We start from the raw sequence: 22856 nt of genomic DNA, 5'->3' as shown, positions 1-22856 counted from the left end.
AGTGACGAGGATTCAACTCTATCTGGACGACTACTGACGATTTTTACATCATCACACCTTAATAGTCATATAAAGTTTGCGGGTGACTAATTGCTAGTCCAATGATAGGGTAAGACTAAACGAGGACAATGATAACATTACCTTCCTAGCTAGAAGGGTAAAAACAAAAAATATCACGGGAAGTCACCTAACTACTAATAACATTTATAAAAGAAAAAAAAAATCATAAATTATTTTATAACCACTATGATATGATAGAGTGTGGGTAGTGAAAGAAAAATTATAAGTCTATGTATAAGTGATAAATAACCATTTATAGTCTGTTATATTAAAATTGTGGTAAAAAAAAAAAAAAGTGTTTTGTGGTCGGATTAAAATCAGATACAAATCATGTAATAGTTAGGATTTTTACACCATACAATTGCAAATCAAAGATTGAGATGAAAAGTTTCTTAATCTCGACATTTGAATTAAATATCTTTAAAGCTTCAGCATATTGCTATTGGACGGTGCTAGTAGCACTTGAGGGTAAAAACAGTGTCAAATTTAGTCGACGATGACAAAATAGTATTTGACACTAGAATTGTTTGAAGTTTCAACACGCGCGGTGACATGGTTTCCACTGCATCTACCAATAAATGGGTGAGAAGAACAACACCTTTACATACAATAGAAGACATGTAAACCTTAGCTAATCATACTCATAGCCCATAGGTTCATAAGCATAAAGTGAATGATTGATTAAAAAACAGAAAAGAAATAGTATTGTATTGCATTGCAAAAAGAGAGGCATATAATATATGCAGGGATTTTGGCAGTGACAACTAATAATGAACACTATATTCCCTTCAAAAAAAAATAATGAACACTATATTCAGCAAAAAAAAATAAAATAAAATAAAAAATAATGAACACTATAGTACGGACATGTTCATCGGAATTTATCTGGGAGACTGGGGGAGAGTTCCAGGTTCCAACTCTCCATTCGTGTCTGTCCTTAATGTTTCCCCAGTAGCCAAACCGCACCCACCGGTTCACGTGGATCAAAAGCCAAAAAATATCCTAAATATTTTAAAGTTGAAAACAAGGACTTATTTTCTGACCGGTTATTAAAAAAAAAAAAAAAAAAAAAAAAACAAGGACTCATAAAAAAGTAAAAGAAATCTGCAGTTGAAAATCCAGATGTCAAGATCTGGAAACATCTAGTTCCGAAATATGCTCGAACTTTAACACTTAACACGGGTATATAAACCTACCTCGTTTCGTTTTCACAACTCACTCAATCGAAGAGTACAACAAAATTGCTTCGTTCTTTCTCGTGAGCTTCCTTTGATTTTCAAAGCATTCGATCGAGGAGCATTAATTTCCTCGTGGAATGCGCTAGCTTCTTCTGCTAATTGCTTTTAAAACTAAAAGCAGTGATCTTTCACTCATAAAAGCTTCCTTTTCATAACTCATAGGAGTAATTCTTTTGCATAAAGCTTAATAATTTGTGTGAACACTTTCGACTCAGCAGCAGCTAGCGAGGGCTTTTCATTTGCTGCACCGGTGAGTTTTTAAAAGGAGCTAGACATTTTCTGAGTATATATATATATTTAGCTTTTGTTGCTGTTCTTCTTAAATTGTTTTGTGGAAATTCCAGCTGCCTGCGGTGACCAATATATTTTGAACTGTTTCTTTGATATTCGAGGTTGTTTTTTTTTTTTTTTGAAGAACATGCCCGAACTTGAATACTGAATATATATATATATAGTTCCGAATGAATTTACGTTCCTTGCACCTGATTTTCTCTCGCAGATCACGACGATTCGTTACCAAATATTATTGTAGCGAACTCTGTACAACTTTTTAATTTGATCAATAACTCTGTTTCTCTCTAGAATAACTCTACCTGAAAACCAAAATAATTAGAAATAAAGACAAACAAGTTCAAACATCATCTTCAAGTTCATCAAAAAGAATATTTTCTTTTTGCTGTCTTAAACCTGAAAATTTAATTTAAGGTTGTCCGAGCACTTTTTTTCTTTTAATCTAAACATTATCAAACACTTTATGCCCCTCTCTTTTTAATAGTCGGTTTCGTGAGATTTTCTATGTTTTCCAAGTTTGTTGTTATACGAAAAAGGTTTGTATCTAAAATCATTTCCACCGTTGCGGCTGTTCAAACCTCAAAACCATTTTGTTTTATGTTGCAGAAACCGACTGAACTTCGTGTAATTGGTTAATTAAAAAAAAAAAAAAACTTTTATTTTTGGAAATAATTGAAAAAACAAAATTAATTGCCATATCCAGGATTTTTTAGGTTTGAATTAATATTTCTTAGCCCCCAAGAAAACTTGTGCCGTAATTCTCATCTGGCTTCTAATTATGAGGAGGAGTCAAAGTTTGTGAACATATATAATATAAGAGAAGGAAAACAAGTTAAACAACCGAGTGTGTTTGTTTGGATTTATTTATTTAATTAACTGCGTTTTTCATAAATAAACAACGAAAGAGGCTTTTGAAAATTAAAAGTTTTTGGGTGCAATTTGTGTTGGTGAAAAAATGATGAGCAACAAGATTCCATCAATACAGGCATTGAGGTGGATCCCTCCACCACAAAAGTCACTTTTGAGGCGGACCTTTACTATTACTACCACCACTTTAATCCCTCTATCATTGAAGTCACATCGCAATTATCCGAATGTACGGATAAGCTTATGCGAAACTTATAACCCCCTAGGTTCTTATAAGAATCTCTCTGATGTCTTATTGGTGATTTATTTATTTTTTATCTATTGATTAAACTAAAGGTTCATTTTTGAATGATGCGACCGTTTGTACATTTTTAGATTTTGTAAAATTTTCATGTTGTTCTTAGTTATGTTTGTTGTTTCATTCTATATGATCAATTTTTTTTTTTTTTTTTTTAATATGTTGGGACAGAACTTAAGAGCTCAAAAATGACGGTCACACCAAAGATCTCCATCAACGATGGGAACCTTGTGGTCCAAGGGAAGACCATTCTGACAGGAGTGCCCGATAACATTGTGCTGACTCCGGGACCTGGCGTGGGGCTTGTCACCGGTGCTTTCATTGGTGCCACGGCTTCTGATAGTAAAAGCCTCCATGTGTTCCCTATGGGTGTTTTAGAGTAAGTTATAATGCTTTGTCATGCACTTAATGTAGTATGTGGAAATGCATGAGTGTAATGAGAAAGTTTGCTGTTAATGTTATTGATCTGCACACTTGCAGCCAACTATGCTAGTACAGTAGTTTTGAGTTTTAGAATCAATTGGTAAATGAACTCTCACTATTCTGAATTTAACCTTATTTTTATTTTTTATGCCATAATAAGACAATTCATTTGTCAAGTTTTAATGTTTAACATATGTTAAAATTTTCGAAGTATAACTGTGAGATTGATTTGTAACAGGGATCTTAGATTCATGTGTTGTTTCCGATTTAAGCTATGGTGGATGACACAAAGAATGGGGACATGTGGGAAAGATGTTCCTTTGGAGACCCAATTCATGCTCATTGAGAGCAAAGATGACACAGAAGGAGGCAATCAAGATGATACCCCAACCATCTACACTGTCTTCCTCCCTCTCCTTGAAGGCCAGTTCCGTGCTGTTCTGCAAGGCAACGACAAGAATGAGATAGAGATTTGCCTCGACAGTGGTGAGTAGACCATGGCCATAAAAATTTATCTGGTGCAGGCAAAACACACCTTGCCTTTCATACCATTATTTAGGGCCATACTTTCCGTTAATTCAGTCCCATCCCATCTGCCATGAAGGGGACTAACCAGTAACCACCTGTATGTGGGGTGGAGCTGTCATTAATGCGAACAAAATCAGACAGGAGAAACCACTGAATGACTTTTATCATTCAAATGAATCAATCTATTGGAGTTTATAGCATTTGCGGAAGAAAAAAAAAAATAGAAGGGATCGAGTTCGAATGAACCGAAACAACTTGTTTTTTGTGGTGTGATTTGGTTTTGCAGGAGATAATGATGTAGAGACAAATCAAGGCCTTCACCTTGTTTACATGCATGCTGGAACCAATCCCTTTGAAGTAATCAACCAAGCTGTAAAGTAAGTCCTGAACTTCCTTGAATGATGTTCTTGTCTTGCATTTAGATTCTTCTTTTTCCCCTCTGAAATGCTGTAAGCTAATTCTTTTTAGGATTTTTCTGTATTTGATATTATCCATGGTTACAACAAAAATGGTAAAAATGGATTTTGAGTGAAGATATTGTTTTTGCTTCCTACTTTCCTGTGAATGAGTCATGACTCCTTAATTTCTATTTGTTAAACAGGGCTGTAGAAAAGCACATCCAAACTTTTCTTCATCGCGAGAAGAAAAAGGTAAGAACAGATCTCTTTGTTTGGTTCCAGTCAATTGGAAATGTGCAGAGCTTAAGAAGCACAGAAACTATTGAAATATAAAATAAATGTTAAATAGCATAGCAAGTTTGATCGGTTAATTTTATAAGACATGTCTGAATGCTTGTTATTCTCAAAATATGAAAAAAATGTTCAATAGCAAAGCAAGTTGATCAGTCAATTTCATAAGAAATATCTGAATGAATCTCACTTACTCTTTTGCTGTTTGTATTTAGTTGCCTTCTTTCCTTGACTGGTTTGGCTGGTGCACATGGGATGCTTTTTACACCGAGGTCACAGCTGAGGGTGTTGAACAAGGCCTTAAAAGGTAATTATAAGCTGATGGCACTGAGTTAGACAGCATCAGTACTTGGGTAATTTAAATTCCAAAAACAACAATAATAGATGCTTTGTCACTGATTTCTGTTCTGGAACCAGCTTATCTGATGGAGGGACACCACCAAAATTCCTTATCATAGATGATGGTTGGCAACAGATTGAAAATAAAGCCAAGGACACCAATTGTGTTGTACAAGAAGGAGCACAGTAAGATCTCTCTCTCATATACATGCACATTTCAAGCGATGTGCTATATACATTATGAATTTCCATTTTCTTTTAACCCCAATAAGGAATTCTTGATGCTGTGATTATTGTGCCATTCATTTAGTTGATTTCTTGTCATGTCATGCAACATGAGAGACCTGTGGCTGTGAGGAATTGCATGATTCAATTATTCATTTTGAGTCTCCTATTGGTATATTGGAAGAGGAACAAAGTTGCATTAGAAGACAGCTCATTTGAAGTTTCAAAGATATTTAGTTTCTAGTTTTATTTATGCAGAACCTCAAGGGACTATTGTGTGTCAGAATACTGTTTCTTCGTGTTTAAAATAAATTCCCTAAGTTATACTTAAAGTTAGGCTGGATTCAAGAGATGTAAAGAAGTAACCTAAGGAACAACCAAAGAGTGTTAACCCAGTGTTTGACCTGTCATTATCTAGCCTTGTTTTTCTGAGGAACTTTTGGAATATGAGCTTTGCACTTGTGGGTTGCTGACCTTATCAGCCCATGGGTGAGAATTTTGATGTGCCAATCTATAAGCAGAAACCAACAGAAAAATTTATCTTCAGTACTTTTGCTGTTATAATACCCATTGGAGGCAACTATTTGAATCACAGTATTTCCAGACAGATTGTATATTTTGGCCCTCATAGTAATGCATAGACATTGCAGGACACTGTCTAATGCCTGAATCTTTTCTTGATTTTTGGCCTTAGCTTAGTCTAGGTGCTGTCTCTTCATGTGCACAGCTTGGTAGAGGTCAAGTTGTGAGGATGGCCTCTATTGTCATCTTACTGAAGCACAACCAACCACCACCACATACACCCCCCCACCCCCCCCTGCAGGCGCGCGCGGCCCTCTGTTCTCTCCTTTCAAGTGCTCATTGTTCTGATTAAGGCATTTGGTTATTGATTTGTTGGCTAATTTATTTCTTGCAGGTTTGCAACCAGATTGACAGGAATAAAAGAGAATGAAAAATTCCAAAAGAACGGCCAGAAAAATGAACCTGGCTTGAAGCAAGTTGTGGATGAAGCCAAGCAACATCACAATGTGAAGTAAGTACTCCAAGTTGATCTTTTATTTACTCTTTTGGAATTCTACTGGGGTGTTGCATTTCAGGTGTGTATCCCAAAAAAACTGATAAGAACTGCAAAGTATTCTTCTTTCCTATGGCCTTGAATACTTTATACAATCTCTGTTTGCTATAATCTTCAGATGCCTTAGCTAAATTCGCAGAAGCGATATTTGTTTTTGTTTTTTTTTTTTGTTTTTACTATCTTTGGATCATGTTTGTTTTTTTTTTTTACTATCTTTGGATCTGTTCAGACATGATAGCCACTCAAACAAAATAGATGCTTTTTCTTTGCTTAATATCCTGTAATTGAGATCTGAAAATTGAATTGTAAAAAAAAAAAAAATGAAGATATGACCACAATTGCTCTTTTATTTCATGCTTTATGAGCATGCTATCTATAATCTAGTTTGTGCACAATTTTTTAGTCAAATCATGGACGAGTGGAAGAAATTTTATTAGTAGCATGATCAGAATGATGGCAAAAGTGACTATTGGGAATTTGGGAAAGCATATATGTGGTGGCAAGGGATATGAAGTAATATGTTCAAAAAGTGGTTCAACCTTGTGTTAAGAATAAATAAATAAATCAAGGAAAACACATTTCCAAGGAAATAACATATTTTACTCATGAAGTTCCATTTCTATTACTTGTTGTCACAGGTTTGTGTACGTATGGCATGCTTTAGCTGGCTACTGGGGTGGAGTGAAGCCAGCAGCTTCTGGTATGGAACACTATGACACTGCTCTTGCATACCCAGTGCAGTCCCCCGGTATAATGGGCAACCAACCAGACATTGTCATGGACAGCCTCGCCGTCCATGGCCTGGGTCTGGTGCATCCTAAGAAGGTCTTTGACTTCTACAATGAGCTTCACGCTTACTTAGCTTCATGTGGAGTAGATGGAGTAAAAGTTGACGTACAGAACATTATTGAGACTCTTGGTGCTGGCCATGGTGGTAGAGTTTCTCTCACACGTAGCTACAGCCAGGCCCTTGAGGCCTCAATTGCTCGAAACTTCTCTGATAATGGATGCATTGCTTGCATGTGTCACAACACTGATGGGATCTATAGTGCCAAGCAGACTGCTGTGGTCAGAGCTTCTGATGACTTTTACCCTCATGACCCTGCTTCCCACACCATCCATATTTCATCTGTGGCTTACAACTCTCTCTTCCTTGGAGAATTCATGCAACCTGACTGGGATATGTTCCATGTGAGTGGATATTAATCATCTTTTGCCATAATTTGCTTGTTCATCAAGCCTGAATCCAATTATTTGAGCCAGTGTTTGAAAAGGGCATTTTGAGAATTAATGAAGCATGTTCATTTCTCATAGATCTAGAAATGAATATTTGATCTTCACATGCTTATCAGTACTATAAGATAATTTAATAATTCTAGAAAACAACATGATTTGCATAAACCAAATTTTTATATTTGGTGAAGGCTTTGATGGGTCAAGTTTTATCTTGTTTTAAATACCCTCTTGCTAAGCAATTTACCATGATGTTATTATCATCTAGTTGGAAATGAAGGAATACAAACAATGATCTAAATTTATTATCATCACAAGAAACATTCTTGAATTTGCAGAGTCTACACCCAGCAGCAGATTATCATGGTGCCGCTCGTGCAATTGGTGGCTGTCCAATCTATGTTAGGTATTGTTTCAAGGAACTCTATAAATGAAAATAACTCAGTTACAATGTGAATTAGTTTTTGTGTTGTTTGTAACACATTATGATAGCTATATTTTAATGCAAATCTTTACTTCTTGTTAACAGTGATAAACCTGGCAATCACAATTTTGAACTTTTGAAGAAGCTGGTCCTCCCTGATGGATCAGTTCTCCGTGCGCAGCTACCTGGCAGACCCACTCGTGACTGTCTCTTTGCTGATCCAGCTAGAGATGGGACAAGGTTTGTTATTCTCTCTGTCATCTTCTTATTAACATGTTTGATTCTTTATCATAGAGCTCTCCTAGAGAACTTGTAGTGAACTTGTGTGAAAAATTATATTTGCAGCTTGCTCAAGTTATGGAATGTGAATAAATGCTCTGGAGTAGTTGGTGTGTTCAACTGCCAAGGTGCTGGATGGTGCAAGATTGAGAAGAAGACCCGCATCCATGATGCATCTCCTGGTACCCTTACTGGTTCAGTTCGAGTTGCTGATGTTGAACTCATTTCTCAAGTTGCCGGTGCAGATTGGAATGGAGAGACGATAGTTTATGCCTATAGATCAGGTAACTTTTCTTCTTTGAGGTGACCATTTGTGTGAAGAAAAATTGACCTGTAGGCGCTATTGTAAGCAAGCAACTGATGTAAATTTGTGGATGAAGAGTTTAACCAAATTAAGTTGAAGATCTGGTCCAAAATGAACCATTGTAGGGGATTTATTGAAACCATTGAATTTGGAATATGGTAAAGTAGCTCCAGCTTGGGGAACTACTCTTTGCAAAGGCTCTATTTGCGATATTCTTATGAAAGAGTTAATTAATTTATTAGAATCTTCAAGTGATACTAGAATTCATTAATTCAGTCTTATACATTTGCTCAAAATAAGGAATCTTGGTAAAACTTCTATTCTTATTCTTACAACATTCTGAAAAATTGAAATCAACCCTACCTTTATGGATTTCAGGGGAAGTGGTTTGGTTGCCAAAGGGTGCTTCACTGCCTGTGACACTAAAAGTTCTTGAGTACGAACTTTTCCATTTCTGTCCACTTAAGGTGAGTCTTTCTGGTTGCTCGTTTATGTCATTTTCTCTCAGGCTGCGCTTTTAATTAGAAATACTGAATTTGCTGATTCTCTGTGATGCAGGAAATAACATCCAGTATTTCATTTGCACCAATTGGCTTGCTCGACATGTTCAACACTGGTGGCGCTGTGGAGCAGGTTGAGATCCACATGGCTTCAGACAGGAAACCTGAGCACTTTGATGGTGAAATTTCCTCGGAACTGACTACTTGCCTCAGTGAGAACCGATCTCAAACCGCAACAATTACGCTCAAAGTTCGGGGATGTGGACGGTTTGGTGTTTACTCTTCCCAGCGCCCATTGAAGTGCAATGTGGGCGGTGCTGAGACCAGCTTCAACTATGACTCTGCCACTGGATTGGTTAATTTTGACATCCCTGTGGCAGAAGAGGAGATGTACAGATGGCCTATTGAAATCCAAGTTTAAGTAGTTCAATACAACGAACTTGTTGAGTAGCATGCTACCATTATTAGGGAGAGGTGATGCATGGCTTAGACTAGGTGACTAGGTGACAATGTGTACTACAAGGTGGAGTGAAGGAGAGCTTTACATTTGAATAACTGGGGCGAACCATGTCTTGTTGTTTCCATTTCTCTTTAATAAAAATGCTTATTTCTTTATGTGCTATAAATTTTTGGCCATGTTAAGCCAATTGAGTATGGTTCGCGGTTTGGTTGCAAAAGAGAATGAGGCAAAGAAGAAACCGGAAATATTTTGTGCCATGAAGAAACCGGAAATATTTTGCGCTATGGTTACTACAATTTTACTACATTGACCTTATAAAATAATGTGTCATCAATATAAATATTCATTTATGAAGTGGTTGAAGCCCACCAATCACATTTAGTACCACATCTATTTGTATGTTTAGTCATCAGTCATGGATACTGGGATCAAACTTACCTTATAGCTGTCTTGTAGCACTGATGCAACGAATGGAAGGAACAAGATAAATAAGAACAATATACATGTTCAGGAATTATTGAGTGCTCAAATTGTAAACTTGGGCAATAAAATAATCCGTGCTTGGAAATTTTAGTTTTTTTTTTTTTTTTTTAATTATTATTTTTTTAAATTTTAAATTTTTATGTTTCATTTACATCAAATAAATGAGGAGAAAAAGAAACCAACTATACCATGAGATTACTGATTGTCGGAAATTAGGAAACACTTTTGAGCACTCTGAAATATGATTTGTCAATGGATGCGGCTTACTTGATGCCAATCTAAAAATTACAACTTCTCTATACAAAATTGTTGATTAATTAATCTCTCTCCAGGTGTTTTCTGTCTATGCTTGCAAAGCAAGTTGGACCTCATACAAAAGTCTTGGCACATAATGGAGTGTTCTGCTTTTATAGAGGCCATAAATAAAATGATAAGTAGCTCAAAAAATGTAATAGATGTTCAAAATATTGATGTTCACCAGAAATCCCTACAAGAACAAGTTCCATTGATGAATTTATGGAATCGAATCCAGTCCCTAATATTGATTTCCCGATCATATATTTTGCTGATAATCGTTGTCACTTCATGGCAATCCCCACAAATTCTTAGATTCTTTACGGCCCTAATTGTAGCAGGTGCTTTACTCCTTAATAGCCCATAAGCAATGGCTAACCTCTCCCTATGCTCACCAAGGGCACTCTCCTTCTCTTCATGAACCACGTTGTGTAATACATCTGAAACACACGGTTTGTGCTCATATTCAAGTATCCATTCTGAAATCTCTCTCAAAACTTCTCTTAATTCCTTTGGTCTTAGGATGGGACCAGTCACCCATTGCAAACACATGAACTAATCCATCAACATCAATGGAGCTGCACCCTGCAACTGCCTTGATGCCTATCTCCTTCATCTTCTTTCTCAGGTGGCTCATCTTCTCCCACTGAGAGATTGATGCATACAAATTTGAGAGGAGTAAATAATTATCTGCATTTAGTGGTTTTATTTCAAGAAGTTACTCAGCTACAATTTCTCACCTCTACCTAACATCATATTCTTCTTGCAACCTACAAGCAATGTTCGCCTAACTACTGGATTTGGTGGAATGGCCAAGTCCTCAACAAGATTGCAAGCCTCATCAACAAGGATGGCTCGGCAGAGTAGATCAACCATGCAACCATAGTGTTCCATGAACGGTTCAATTCCATTTTCAAGCATGCTTGACCAAAATCTCCAACCCTCTGAAACTAGCCCACCATGTGCACATGCTGACAAAACACCAACGATTGTTACATGGTTAGGCTTCACCTGAAGAGAAATCAGCATGATCATTTACACTCAGAGAAATCAAACGTAATTTGAACCTTTCGCAAACAAATAATTATTTAATAAGCTCACAATTGCAGTAAACCTCTAATGCATAATGCATTAGCTAATTTGCATTTAAAGGATAAATCTAAAGCTACTCTTTTATGTCGTTACCTTGGCTTCTTCCATCTTAGAAAATGTCTCCAAAGCATCTTCCAAAAGCATATTACTTGCAAACCCCATAATCATTGTACTCCAAGTTTTTATATCTTTCACCAGTATTTCATGAAAAACCTTCTTTGCTCTTAAGTTCAAGATCAGTATCAATCATCTGCTTCTCCATATATTCATGAACTCACTTACCAATATCTAGAGGGAAAATTATTAGGTACTCTCGGAGTACCATAAATGCATACTCTCCCCTCTCACATGAATGATGGGTCCCACCATGAATTTAATTAGTGGGACCCACCATTTATGTGAGAGGAGGGAGTACGCATTTATGGTACTCTGAGAGTACACAATAATTTCTCTATCTATGGTAGTTACAATGGGGATTTGTAGAATTTCCCACCCCTTATTTATTAAATGCTATTTATTCCTCCTTTGGCTCTTATATATAGTTCCTTCTAAGTCTCTTCTTCACTTTTACATTTTTCATCCTTCAAACTCCCTCTCTACTGAGCATACTACTTTCGTGCGCTCATCTTCCAACCCAGAACACCATTCCTTCCTAGGGCCCCTAGTAAGTCCTCTCTGCCTTTCCTTTTACTCTCTCTTCTTCTTTCAGTTTTCCATTGTTCTTAGTTTAAGAACCTTTGTCTAGTAATGGGCTATTCCCACCTTCTATCTTCAGAAGCGTCCTTGGCTAGCTTTAGAGCAGCCTACAATGTCCCTGGAGATGTTGGCATCGCCTATTGTCACGTGAGCGATATCGATCTCCATAAGCATACTGGCCTAAACACAGTATTTTTCCCCCTTATGGCCATTCTCGAGGGTGGGGTTAGGTTCCTCGTTGACCCTCTCATCATAGGCACCCTTAGATTTTATGGCTTGTGTCCTGACCAACTCCCCCCCAATTTTTACCATGTGGTGAGTTGCGTTAATAGGTTAAACCAATTGTTTAATCTACAGTTAAACCACCATGATATTAATTTCATGTATAGTTTGTGTGGGAACATTAAGACTGGCTACTTCTTAAAAACTAGGCATATGCGAGTATGGCTGATATCATGCCTTCCTGATTCCAATAGAAATTCAGTTGGGGAATTTGTTCGGGTGAGCAGCAATTGGTTTGCCGATGAACTCCCTTATCCCTTCTCACCGCGTGATGTTGGTCAATACTGAGAACCTTTATTTGCTTTAAGTTTGATTCTCTTAGTTATTTGCATATAAACTAATCAGTCTTTTGTTGGTTTGTTGCAGAAGGAAGAAGGTTTCAACTAGATCTTCGAGTTGTACATGTGAGAGATCTCAACTTCGTCCTTAGGTCGGAGATTTTTGTGCACATAGACGGGCAACTCTGAGCATCCCACTTGATTCTCGGCGAAAGCATTCAGCCAAGCGTTGTTGGTAGATAGCCCTTTGCTCTCATACATAGACGTCTGGCACGCAAGTTTCCTCCCCTCCTTACTGACTACTGGTGAAGCTCGGGACCTTGGCCTTCGTTATACTATCGTGGAGGACCTTGCCCCAGTTAGAGACAAATCAGCCGAGCGCGTTTCTCGAAGTTGCAGGGAGCATATTCTCGTTGAAGGAAATGAAGGTCAAGTTCAAGCAGCCAAACCAGAAGTAGCCGAGGGCGAACAGGACAACCCCGATCATCAGCTCAACCCCAACAACCTCAAGGCCAGGACCATACTCCTCCCCTTTCTCCCCCCCCCATCTGGCCGTCCTAAGAAGAAGCAGCATGTGTTGGACCAAACACTTAAGGTCTCTAGTGACCTGCCCACAAAAACTCCCCCTCGGCCATCAGGCGGGATCACAATACGGGAATCGGTGAGTGGTCCCCGTCCTGCTACCTGGGGCGGCATTGAAGTGGCCTCATCTTCGCGGACTGTGCCCAACTGGCAGCCTACTTTCACACTCGGCAACGGGCCCCTGCCAGCCTTTGCGAGTATAAGAACCTGGGACAAAGGTGAAGGAGGGCAGGTGGCGCAGAGCCTGGTGCACGGAGTGTTGCTGTTTGAGGATGTCCAGTTCTTCTCGGACGGCTCCGAGGAATCCATTGCGTGGTAGCTCAATGGCACACCATCGCGGTAATTTCTTCTCATTCCTTTTCTCATTTATTTTGTTGCGCGAGTGATTTGATTCGATTTTTTTTTTTTTTTTACTCCTAAGTTTGTTATTGTGGTGTTATCAGGCCGCACAAATAACCTATATCCTTGGTGAAAGGATGAAGGAGCTTGTCGAGGAAGCTGAGCGGGAGAAGGCGTTGAAGGATGTTGCTAATGCCACGGCGCGGGACAAGGGCAAAGCCGTTGAGGTCGCCAAGAAGAAGGCCTAATCCTTGAAGAAGGCCCAGTTGTTGGCTGAGAGGAAACTGGCAAATATGGAGGCCAAGCTAGGGGAAATAGAGCTAAAGTTGGTGCAGGCGGAAAGCTTGAACTTGGCCTATGTTGATGAAGTGGCCGATCTGAAGGCGGCCCTTGAGGCCTGTGAGAACAAGTGGTACAATGAAGGCTTGACGGATGCTGAGAACTCCGTGGAGTCTATTGTCCATCAAGCTCGGGTCCAAGGGTTTGAGGAGGGGTGGTTGGCTGCCCTTCAGGCGTTGGGAGTACCTAAGGATTCCCCATTGAGGAATCCGAAACAAATCCCACACCCGGCTCTTGCTCCTCCTGTTCAAAGCCAGGCTGACACTGCTGATGATGAAGATCAACCCAGCATGGGGGAGCTGGTGCAAGCAATTGACATCCACGTGGAGACCGTTGATCTCGAGGTCACCAGCAACCTTAATGCCCCTGAAAATGAAGAAGCCCAACAACTGCCTGCCGAGGATGTTCCAGACCAGCACGCCAATGATGCAGCCCTTTTCTTTCCTACCAACCCTACTACTTAAGTTTTTAACTAGTTTCTATATTCATCACCTTTTTCTTTGCGTTTACTTTTCTTTTATCTATTCGGTTTGCCTAATCACCAGGATGTGGTGACAGAACACTAATTTAACTTCTGTTTTTCTAAGTCTTACTTTTCTATGCTTAAGTTTTATTTTCCTAGAGTTACTGGGCTGTGGTAACAAGACATTTGTTTAATTTTAATTGCCTTTTGCTTCAATTGCTTTATTACTCAGCTTTGGAGATTGAGCATTCTGTGAACGATTATTTTATCACTACTAGGCTATCTTTTTAACACGTTTAACTGTGGTTGTTTTTGTTTATCTTTTTTACTCATTATTCCAACTAGCAGGGCAGTTCAATCATAGTGTGCCCTTGACTTTTTATAGGATCAAGTATATCTTTACATATATAGTGGTTGGGATAGGCTTAAAGAAATATCCTACGATGGAAGAATAACTCTTTGCAAGTTGTAATTGCCGTGCTTTGCCCAATTTAGAAAAAACATTGACTAGATAATTATGCCGAACCGGGTACAAAGTTTACTAGGTACGGAGTCTTCCATTGTGAGGAGCCGTGTAAGGGGAACCGCGCAAGAGCCTTGTTAGAAACATTTAGCGCAAGGTTTTCACTTGCCCGGTGATGAAAATCGAACCGAGGTCAAGTTTCTATCCTTGAATACATCTAGTGCAAGGTTTCCATCTGCCCGGTGATGAAAATCGAATCGGGGACAGATTTCTTTCCTTGGATTATTTAATGTAAGGTTTCCACCTGACTGATAATGAAGATCAAACCAAGATTAGGGTTCTGCCCTTAGAATATTTTTGATGTAAGGTTTCCACCTGCTCGGTGATGAAGATTGAACCGAGGACAAGTTTCTGTCCTTAGGATATTTTTTATGTAAGGGTTCCACCTGCCCGGTGATGAAGATCGAACCGAGGACAGGTTTCTGTCCTTAGGATATTTTTGATGTAAGGTTTCCACCTGCCCGATGATGATGATCAGACCAGGAACAGGTTTCTGTCCTTAGAATAGAATAATTTGCCTTAGTCCTCCAAACTTTCCTTGTATTTACGAGCCGAGGTTAATGAGTTAACAATGATGGAATTAAATAGACCTGCATGAATAAACATCATCTTCATATTAATTAATAAAACATACATATGAGATTACATCTAATTTGTACCCCTGTATACGGATGATCAATGATAAAACTTCTTCAAATTGTGGACATTCCTTGGTCGGGGTAGCGATTTTTCTTCTAAATCTTCCAAATAGTATGCCCCTATGCCCGCGATGGCGGTGACTCTATATGGCCCCTCCTAGGTTGGCGCTAGCTTCCCTGCATTAATATCTCGTGTATTCCCCACCACCTTATGGAGTACTAGGTCCCCTGCTCCAAACTCCCTTTTCCTCACATCTCTGTTGTACCTCTGAGCAAGTTTCTACTGATACTCTGACAGCCAAATAGTCGTTGATTCTCGGCGTTCTTCCAACAAGTTCAGCTGTTTTAACATTAACTTAGAATTCTTGGTGGGGTTGAATCCTACAACCTGGGAACTGCACAGGTTTATCTCTGCCAGTATAACTGCTTCCGCTCCATATGTTAGAGAAAAAGGGGTTTCCCTTGTGGACCTCCTTGGGGTTGTTCGGTATGCCCACAAAACGTTAGGCAACTCCTCTGCCCACCTGCCTTTAGAACCTTTTAACCTCTTTTTTAACCCATTCACAATAGCTTTATTGGTAGCCTCCGCTTAGCCGTTGCTCTACGGATATGCCGGGGTGAAATACCGGTTTACAATGCCGAGATTGCTACAATACTCACGGAAAGCTCTGCTGTCGAACTGCAACTTGTTGTCCAACACTAGTGACTCTGGGACCTCGAACCTCGTCACTATGTTCCTCCATACAAACTTCTTAACATCTACATCCCGGATGTTTGCCAGTGCCTCCGCCTCCACCTACTTAGTGAAATAATCCACAGCTACTAGTCCAAATCTTCGATTTCCCGTAGCTCGGGAAAATGGACCAACGATATCCAGCCCTCACTGCGCAAAGTACCAAGGGCTAATAATGGGGTTTAAGCTTCCTGCCGGTTGGTGGATCATTAGGGTGTGCTTTTGACACTGCTCACATTTCTGCGCATACTCGGTAGCATCCCTTTGCATTCGCAGCCACCAAAATCCCTGAGTCATTGCTCAGTGGGCTAACGAATGTCCTCCCATATGATTGCCACACACTCCCTCATGTAGCTCGGTAAGGAGTTCTTCAACCTTGCTGGGGTGCAAGCACTATAGGTAGGGTCTGTCAAAAGATCTTTGATATAGCTTCCGATCAGCTGATAGCCAATATCGAGCTACTATCTGGCATACTTTTTTTGTTCAATTTCATCTGCTAGCACTCGGTTTTCGGCTAGAAAATCGATAATTGGGTCCATCCAACACAATCCAACCGTTATTACCATAGAAACATTAACCCCTACATTGATGCTTGGTTCTGCTACCACTTTCACCTTTATTAGTCAAGGAATTTCCTCGGCTATGATGACGCTAGGGTGGCCAAGGAATCAGCATGCCGGTTCTTTCCTCGGGCTACCTAAATCAATCTAACTTTCTAAAAACGGTCCACAATTTGTTTCACCAACTGTAAATACTCCATCATCCGGGGGTTTTTGGCCTCAAAGCTTCCCTGCATCTGATTGACTACTAATCGGGAGTCTGAGTAGTTCCACCTCCTTGGCAACTAGATCGGAAACAACTCTCAATCCAGCAAGCAGGGCTTCATATTTGGCTTCGTTATTAGAGGCCTTAAAGCCCAATCTAAAGGAATGCTCTAGTTTTATTCCTTCCGGTATGATAACTACGATTCCAACCCTAGCTCCTGATGCACTGTCCACGAACACCTTCCACGGGACCACCTCCACAGAGCAAACCATCTCATTCCCCCTCTTTGGGGAAAACTCTGCAACAAAATCGACGAGTATTTGACCCTTTATCGAGCTTTTAGCCCTATACCTAATATCAAAGGAGTCCAGCCGAGTCCCCCATTTAGCTATTCTCCCCGTGAAATCGGATCTCTTTAGTAACGACTATAGAGGATACTCGATTAATACGTAAACGGTATGAGCCTGGAAGTAATGGGGTAACTTCCTCATGGCATGAACTAACGCCAACACCAACTTCTCTAAAGGTAGATACCTCGTCTAGGCGTCAATCAAGGTTTTGCTGATATAGTATGTAGGCTGTTACACACCCTGGTCTCTCAACAGTATGGCATTCACAGCATGTTCGGACACCAAGAGGTACATGTATAAGTCTTCTCCAGGCTCTGGGGCCGTTAGCATAGGGGCCTACGTCAAATACTCTTTCAAATCCTGAAAAGCCCTTTCACACTCCTTGTCCCATTGAAATCCTTCCATTTCTTTAGAAGCTGGTTGAACGGACGACACCGATCAGCAAATTTGGAAATAAACCGGTTAAGGGCAGCTAACATACCAGTCAGTATTTGAACTTCCTTTGGATTGTTCGGTGGTTTAAGGCGTTTTACTTCTGCGATCTAATCGGGGTTAACTTCTATTCCTCGGTTTGTGATTAAATACCCTAGGAACTTGCCAACTCCCATTCCAAAAACACATTTATCAGCATTGAGGCGCAGCTTGTGTCTTCGGAGTATTTCAAACACCTCCTTGAGATCACCAACATGCTGCATCTCTTGTTTACTTTTTACCACCATATCATCATTGTATACCTCGACAGTGCGCTCGATCTAATCTCTGAACATTCTCGTCATCATACACTGATATGTGGCCCTGACATTCTTTAACCCAAATGGCATTACGGTATAATGATAGTTAGCGTCAGGGGATATAAACGCCGTCTTCTCCTGGTCTTCGGTAGTCAGGGCGATTTGGTGATAACCTTGAAAGACATCCAAAAAGCTCATCCTTGGGTGTCTATAGGTGGCATCTACTAGCTAATCAATCTTCAGCATGGTAAATGGATCTTTAGGGCATGCTCGGTTCAGGTCAGTGAAGTCGTCGCAAGCCCTCCACTTGTCATTCTTCTTTTTGACCACTACGATATTTGCAAGCCACTCTGGAAAGAATATCTCCAGTATTGCCCCAGCTTCCTTCAATTTCTTAACCTCTTCCTTAACAGTTTTGACGTGCTCCTTAGCCGATCTCCTCAACTTCTGCTTTTTGGGAAGGTATAATGGGTCTACATTAAGCTTGTAAACTATGAATCCAAGATCCACCTCGGGCACCTCATACGGGCTTTATGCAAATACATCTACATTCTGCATAGGAAAAGTAACACCTCCACCCTATCCTTATCCCCCATACTTGCCCCTACTTGAAAACACCTGTCAACATCCGGTAATATTCTTACTCTGACTAATTCCTTGGCACAGCTAGCCCTCATTCCCTTTTGGGGCTCCTGTAATTGCTATAAAGGGACCTCCTCGGATGTTTCCTTCTGCTTGGCTTGTTTATGCTTCCAATCAATTGCGGCCACTAAACACTATTTGGCCACTTGTTGGCTTCTCCTTACTACAACGATGCCCAGATCGATACGGAACTTAACCTTCATGTGCAGGGTGGATGGGACTGCCCCCATCGCATGGATCCATGGCCTTCCCAAGATTGCCGTATAAGGAGAGAATGAGACAACCACTATAAATGCTACTACTACTTCCTTTCCTGCCATATTCACGGGAAGGGAAATTTGCCCTTCGAGAATCACCACCTGGCCATCAAACCTGACCAGGGGCATATCGTATTTCGAGAGGTCTTTATCCTTCAACCCGAGCCCTTTGAATGGGTCTAGATACATCACATCGGCCCTACTCCTTAGGTCTATCATCACCCTCTTCACTATGAAACCATTTATTCTGGCCGTTACCACCAACACATCATCGTGCGGCTGAATTTTTCCTTCCAAGTCATTGTCGTTGATAGCAATGGGCTCTCGTGTGAACTTCATCTTCTTCTCAGATGGTTGCTTGCCCGAGTAGTCTTCTACTGGCACTACAGCCAACACACATTTCCTCCTAGTCACGGCAGCGCCCCTTGGGGCAGTGTGGATGACCTCGATCACTTCTAATGGGGTGGGAGAGGATTCCCCCTCTACTGTGTACCTTGCCCGGCACCTTGGTTCCCTGAATCCACCACAAACTCGAATCTTGGATGTTTCAATTAAAAAAGGGAAAATTACTCTTTGCCCACCTGTAGTTTGCTCGAAAAACACTTTGCTTAGCTGTGGTTTAAAAATTAACACTTTACCTACCTGAGATAAGCTCTATTTGTCTCCCGTTACCCACTTCTGTTAAAAATATTAGCAAATTTGTATTTTTACTGCCATTTTATGTCTCTATCCTCTCAAAACATAAAATAAAAAACTAAAAAATCAAAAGAAAAAAAAATATTTAAAAGCTAGGCTTTGTAAAAACAATTTTACATTGGGTCACTGTAACAGTTTATGATCACTTTTTTAATTTGCTATATGAATTTGTAAATGTAACGCGGTCATTCTATCTCTTATGTAAGTTTTACAGTTATTGTAGTTTGTTTAATTTCTGAATTTTGATACCAAAAGCCTCTTAATATTTTCCAAGTTAGATTACCGCTATATGGTTGGACTTTATTATTTTGGACTTTGAACGACAATATGTTTCCTAGCATTATTCTTAAAATAATAATAATTGGTTGAATGCTAACTTGTAGTGCAGCAGCCATACAATGTTTGAAGAGGAAGAGGCTATATGAACAGCAAATAGAGCAGCTTGGGAATTTCCAATCGCGAATTCATGATTATTCTAGCCCAAACCCCTCCTTTGCCTTTTCAACCTCTGCAGCTGCCTTATTCAATGATAAAAAGTATTTTCCTCTTTTTCACAATGAAAATATTATAATTAATATTTGGACTTACGCTTAGTAATCATATTTTATATCTACTGGTGTTTTATACTTTCTTTATAAAAAAAATAAAAATAAAAAAGTTGTTTCTGTTTTGTTGCTGCATGGAATGATTTTAATATCTAAAGTTTCTTGTATATCAATGTTGCAGATGATATTGTCAGAAGGTGCAAAAGCAACTACTGAAACTGTAGATACATTGAGAACTGGAGCTGCTGCGATGAAGGCAATGCAGAAAGCAACGTATGTGTACTTTCGGTTCTATCTTACATTGGTCTATCGAATTCAAATTGTCACGTTTCTGAAATTTTGTTTTTACATTATGATAATGTTATTTAATGAAGCAATTGATCATATTGGACAATCTTTTCTGATCTAAATTAAAAGCTAAGTTTTAATTTTTATAAAACTTAGTTTTTAAATCTTCTTTTCTCTTGATTTTTTAGTTTTGTATGTTTTGAAATGAGAGAGACATAAAATGGTAACAAAAATACAAATTTATTTTTGTTTTTAATAGAGGTGGGTAACAAGAGATAAACGGAGTATATCTCAAGTGGGTAAACTGCTAATTTTTAAATTACATATAAGTAAAGTGTTTTTTTAGTAAAATACAGGAGGAGAAAGTGTAATTTCTCCGTTAAAAATATTAAGAAATGTCAATTTAGTTGATCCATAGGAATCTTGGTAATTATTTATTTATTTTTTACTTTAGCTTGATGGCAAGAGAAGTTTTTTCCCATTTTGCCCAAAAATTATTTGGCAAATTGGTTTTTTCCAAAAAAAAAAAAAAAAAAAAAACAAGAAATAATATTTAAATGAAGTTGTAAAAAAAAAAAATAGAACTTTTGATGTTGGGTGTCTTGTAAAGTGTGATGTTAAAAGAGATATTAGATAAAGTAGCTTTTTGAATTGCTAAAAACTAAATTTTTTAGGACCATCAATGCAAATGCTATAAGGTTGCATATATGCAACCTTATTGTAGCAAGGCTGGAAAAAAATTTTAAGTTTCCATACCCCAATGTTGCATGATTTTAAGGGTCAAGGAGGTAAAATAGAAATTGGGGGTTTTTTACACCTCTCAATGCTAGTGCTCTAAGTCCTTATATTTATAACTAACTGTTCATGATATTGTAAACTCAAATACTATATTTTATTCTCTCTCTCATGGGTAGTTTTATATAGGAGTATATTTTATTGGTTAGTTTATATTATTTTATGAGTTGTATATAAAAATAAGAATGGAGATGTTGGGTGTATTGTAAAGTGTGTTGTTAAAATAGATAAATTAAAGTAGTATTTGAGGATGTAAAATAAGTCAACAAATGATCTCCTCATTCTCTTTTGAGGTACTAGCAAAAGCTAGAGTAGTAGTATTACATTTGATAAGAACACGAGCAAAAAAACTAAAACTAAAAAACTTTCATGGATTATAGAGATGTTCATAAGAATCCAAGCAACTTCACCTGTCTCATTAGGAGGTAACATGGTTTTTTTTTTTGAACCAGATACATCTTCTGTGTTAGTTGAAGAAGAAACAACTATAGATTCAAGTATGATTTTCTTTCTTTTTATCAAACCTTTGGCAATAGAAAATGGCCAAAATTTAGGCTGTGTTTGGTTCGTGTAAAAACATTTCCGGAAAATATTCCATTTTCCGGAAATGCTATTTTCTGGAAAGGAAAATATTTTCATGTGTTTGGTTGCATTTCAAAAAATGTTTCGGAAAATATTTTCTGGTGTTTGGTTGTGTTCTTGAAAATACCATAGAAAACACATTTTCTACTTGTTGCTCACATTTTCTCACATATTCTCGGTTGCCAAATGAATATATAATATCATTCATTCCTCAATACAAAAACACAAACAAAACCCAGAAAAAAAAAATCATCAAATCCGGTCACATTTTCTCACAGTTTCTCGGTTGCCAAACAAATATTACAATATCATTCATTCCTCAATACAGAAACACAGACAAAACCCAGAAAAAAAAAAAAAATCATCAAATCTAGTCAAATTGAGAGAAGAAGGAAGAGAGAGAGGCGACTGGGTTCGACGAGGGGTGAAATCGCGCGGCGGAGGCGAAAGCGAGATCGGCGCGGTGCTTCGCGAGATAGCGATCGGTGCGATGCTTCGCAAGATCGCGATCGACGCTTCACGAGATCGCGATTGACGCTTCGCGAGATCGCGATCGACGCTTCGCAAGATCACGATCGGCGTGGTGCTTCGCGAGATCGCGATCGGCGCGAAGGCAAGATCGCGATTGACGGCACGATCTTTCTCCCTTTGCGCGTTCGCGAGATCATTCTCTCTCTCTCTCTCTCTCTCTCTCTCTCTCTCTCTCTCTCTCTCTCTCTCTCTCTGTGCGCAGGCTCTTCTTCCTCTCTCTTCTTCCTCTCTCCCTCTTACTCAGCTCTCTCTTTGTTTTCCGGAAAATAGTATTTGAAGGTAAAATAAAAACAGAAATCAATTTACACCCCAACACAGGACAACTGAAATGCATTTCTGAAAAATGTATTTTCCATGCGCAACCAAACACCCGTAAATACGGAAAAGCATTTTCAAAAGTGATTTTCACTCAAAACAAACACAGCCTTAGATCATTTGCTTTACCTGAAAACTTTGAAAATTGATTATTATCAATTGCATACGTCACACAATCTTCATCTTCCATTTGGTCTCTACATGACAAAAAGATACATGATAAGCATAGGTAGTTATATATCCAATCAACATATGCTCCATACCTATATATGCTTTATCATGTACAGTATTTATATATATCCATCCAATCAACATTTGCTCCATACCTACGGAGAATTCAAATCGCCCAAGTACCATTTTCTAATATCATTGGTGGAACTTGCA

The 22856-nt window shown here is 38.9% G+C and overlaps 1 protein-coding gene and 1 pseudogene across 3 annotated transcripts; one reads left to right on the top strand and one right to left on the bottom strand.

Annotated features, from left to right (window-relative positions):
* Positions 1-1277: 1277 nt before the first annotated feature.
* LOC115952850 (probable galactinol--sucrose galactosyltransferase 2) lies at positions 1278-9561 on the top strand. 3 transcript variants are annotated; one of them, XM_031070180.1, is made up of 14 exons: positions 1278-1548; positions 2926-3133; positions 3416-3663; positions 3992-4082; positions 4307-4355; positions 4610-4701; positions 4812-4919; positions 5875-5991; positions 6672-7224; positions 7605-7672; positions 7796-7930; positions 8036-8253; positions 8652-8740; positions 8832-9561. In XM_031070180.1, the coding sequence occupies exons 2-14, from the start codon at positions 2943-2945 to the stop codon at positions 9192-9194; spliced, it is 2322 nt and encodes a 773-aa protein (XP_030926040.1). In that variant the 5' UTR covers positions 1278-1548; positions 2926-2942; the 3' UTR covers positions 9195-9561. The 3 variants fall into 3 exon arrangements, with proteins under 3 accessions (XP_030926040.1, XP_030926039.1, XP_030926041.1); XM_031070179.1 differs by lacking the exon at positions 1278-1548 and adding an exon at positions 2703-2722; XM_031070181.1 differs by lacking the exons at positions 1278-1548; positions 2926-3133 and adding an exon at positions 3193-3277.
* A 795-nt stretch (positions 9562-10356) lies between these two features.
* LOC115951743 lies at positions 10357-13249 on the bottom strand (annotated as a pseudogene).
* Between the last annotated feature and the right edge of the window lie 9607 nt (positions 13250-22856).

This window comes from Quercus lobata, chromosome 7 (genome assembly GCF_001633185.2).
Source record: "Quercus lobata isolate SW786 chromosome 7, ValleyOak3.0 Primary Assembly, whole genome shotgun sequence".
In the NCBI taxonomy this organism is placed as follows: Eukaryota; Viridiplantae; Streptophyta; class Magnoliopsida; order Fagales; family Fagaceae; genus Quercus; species Quercus lobata.
The sequence above is the reverse complement of the archived record's forward strand: the minus strand, read 5'-3'. Positions and strand labels throughout refer to the sequence as shown.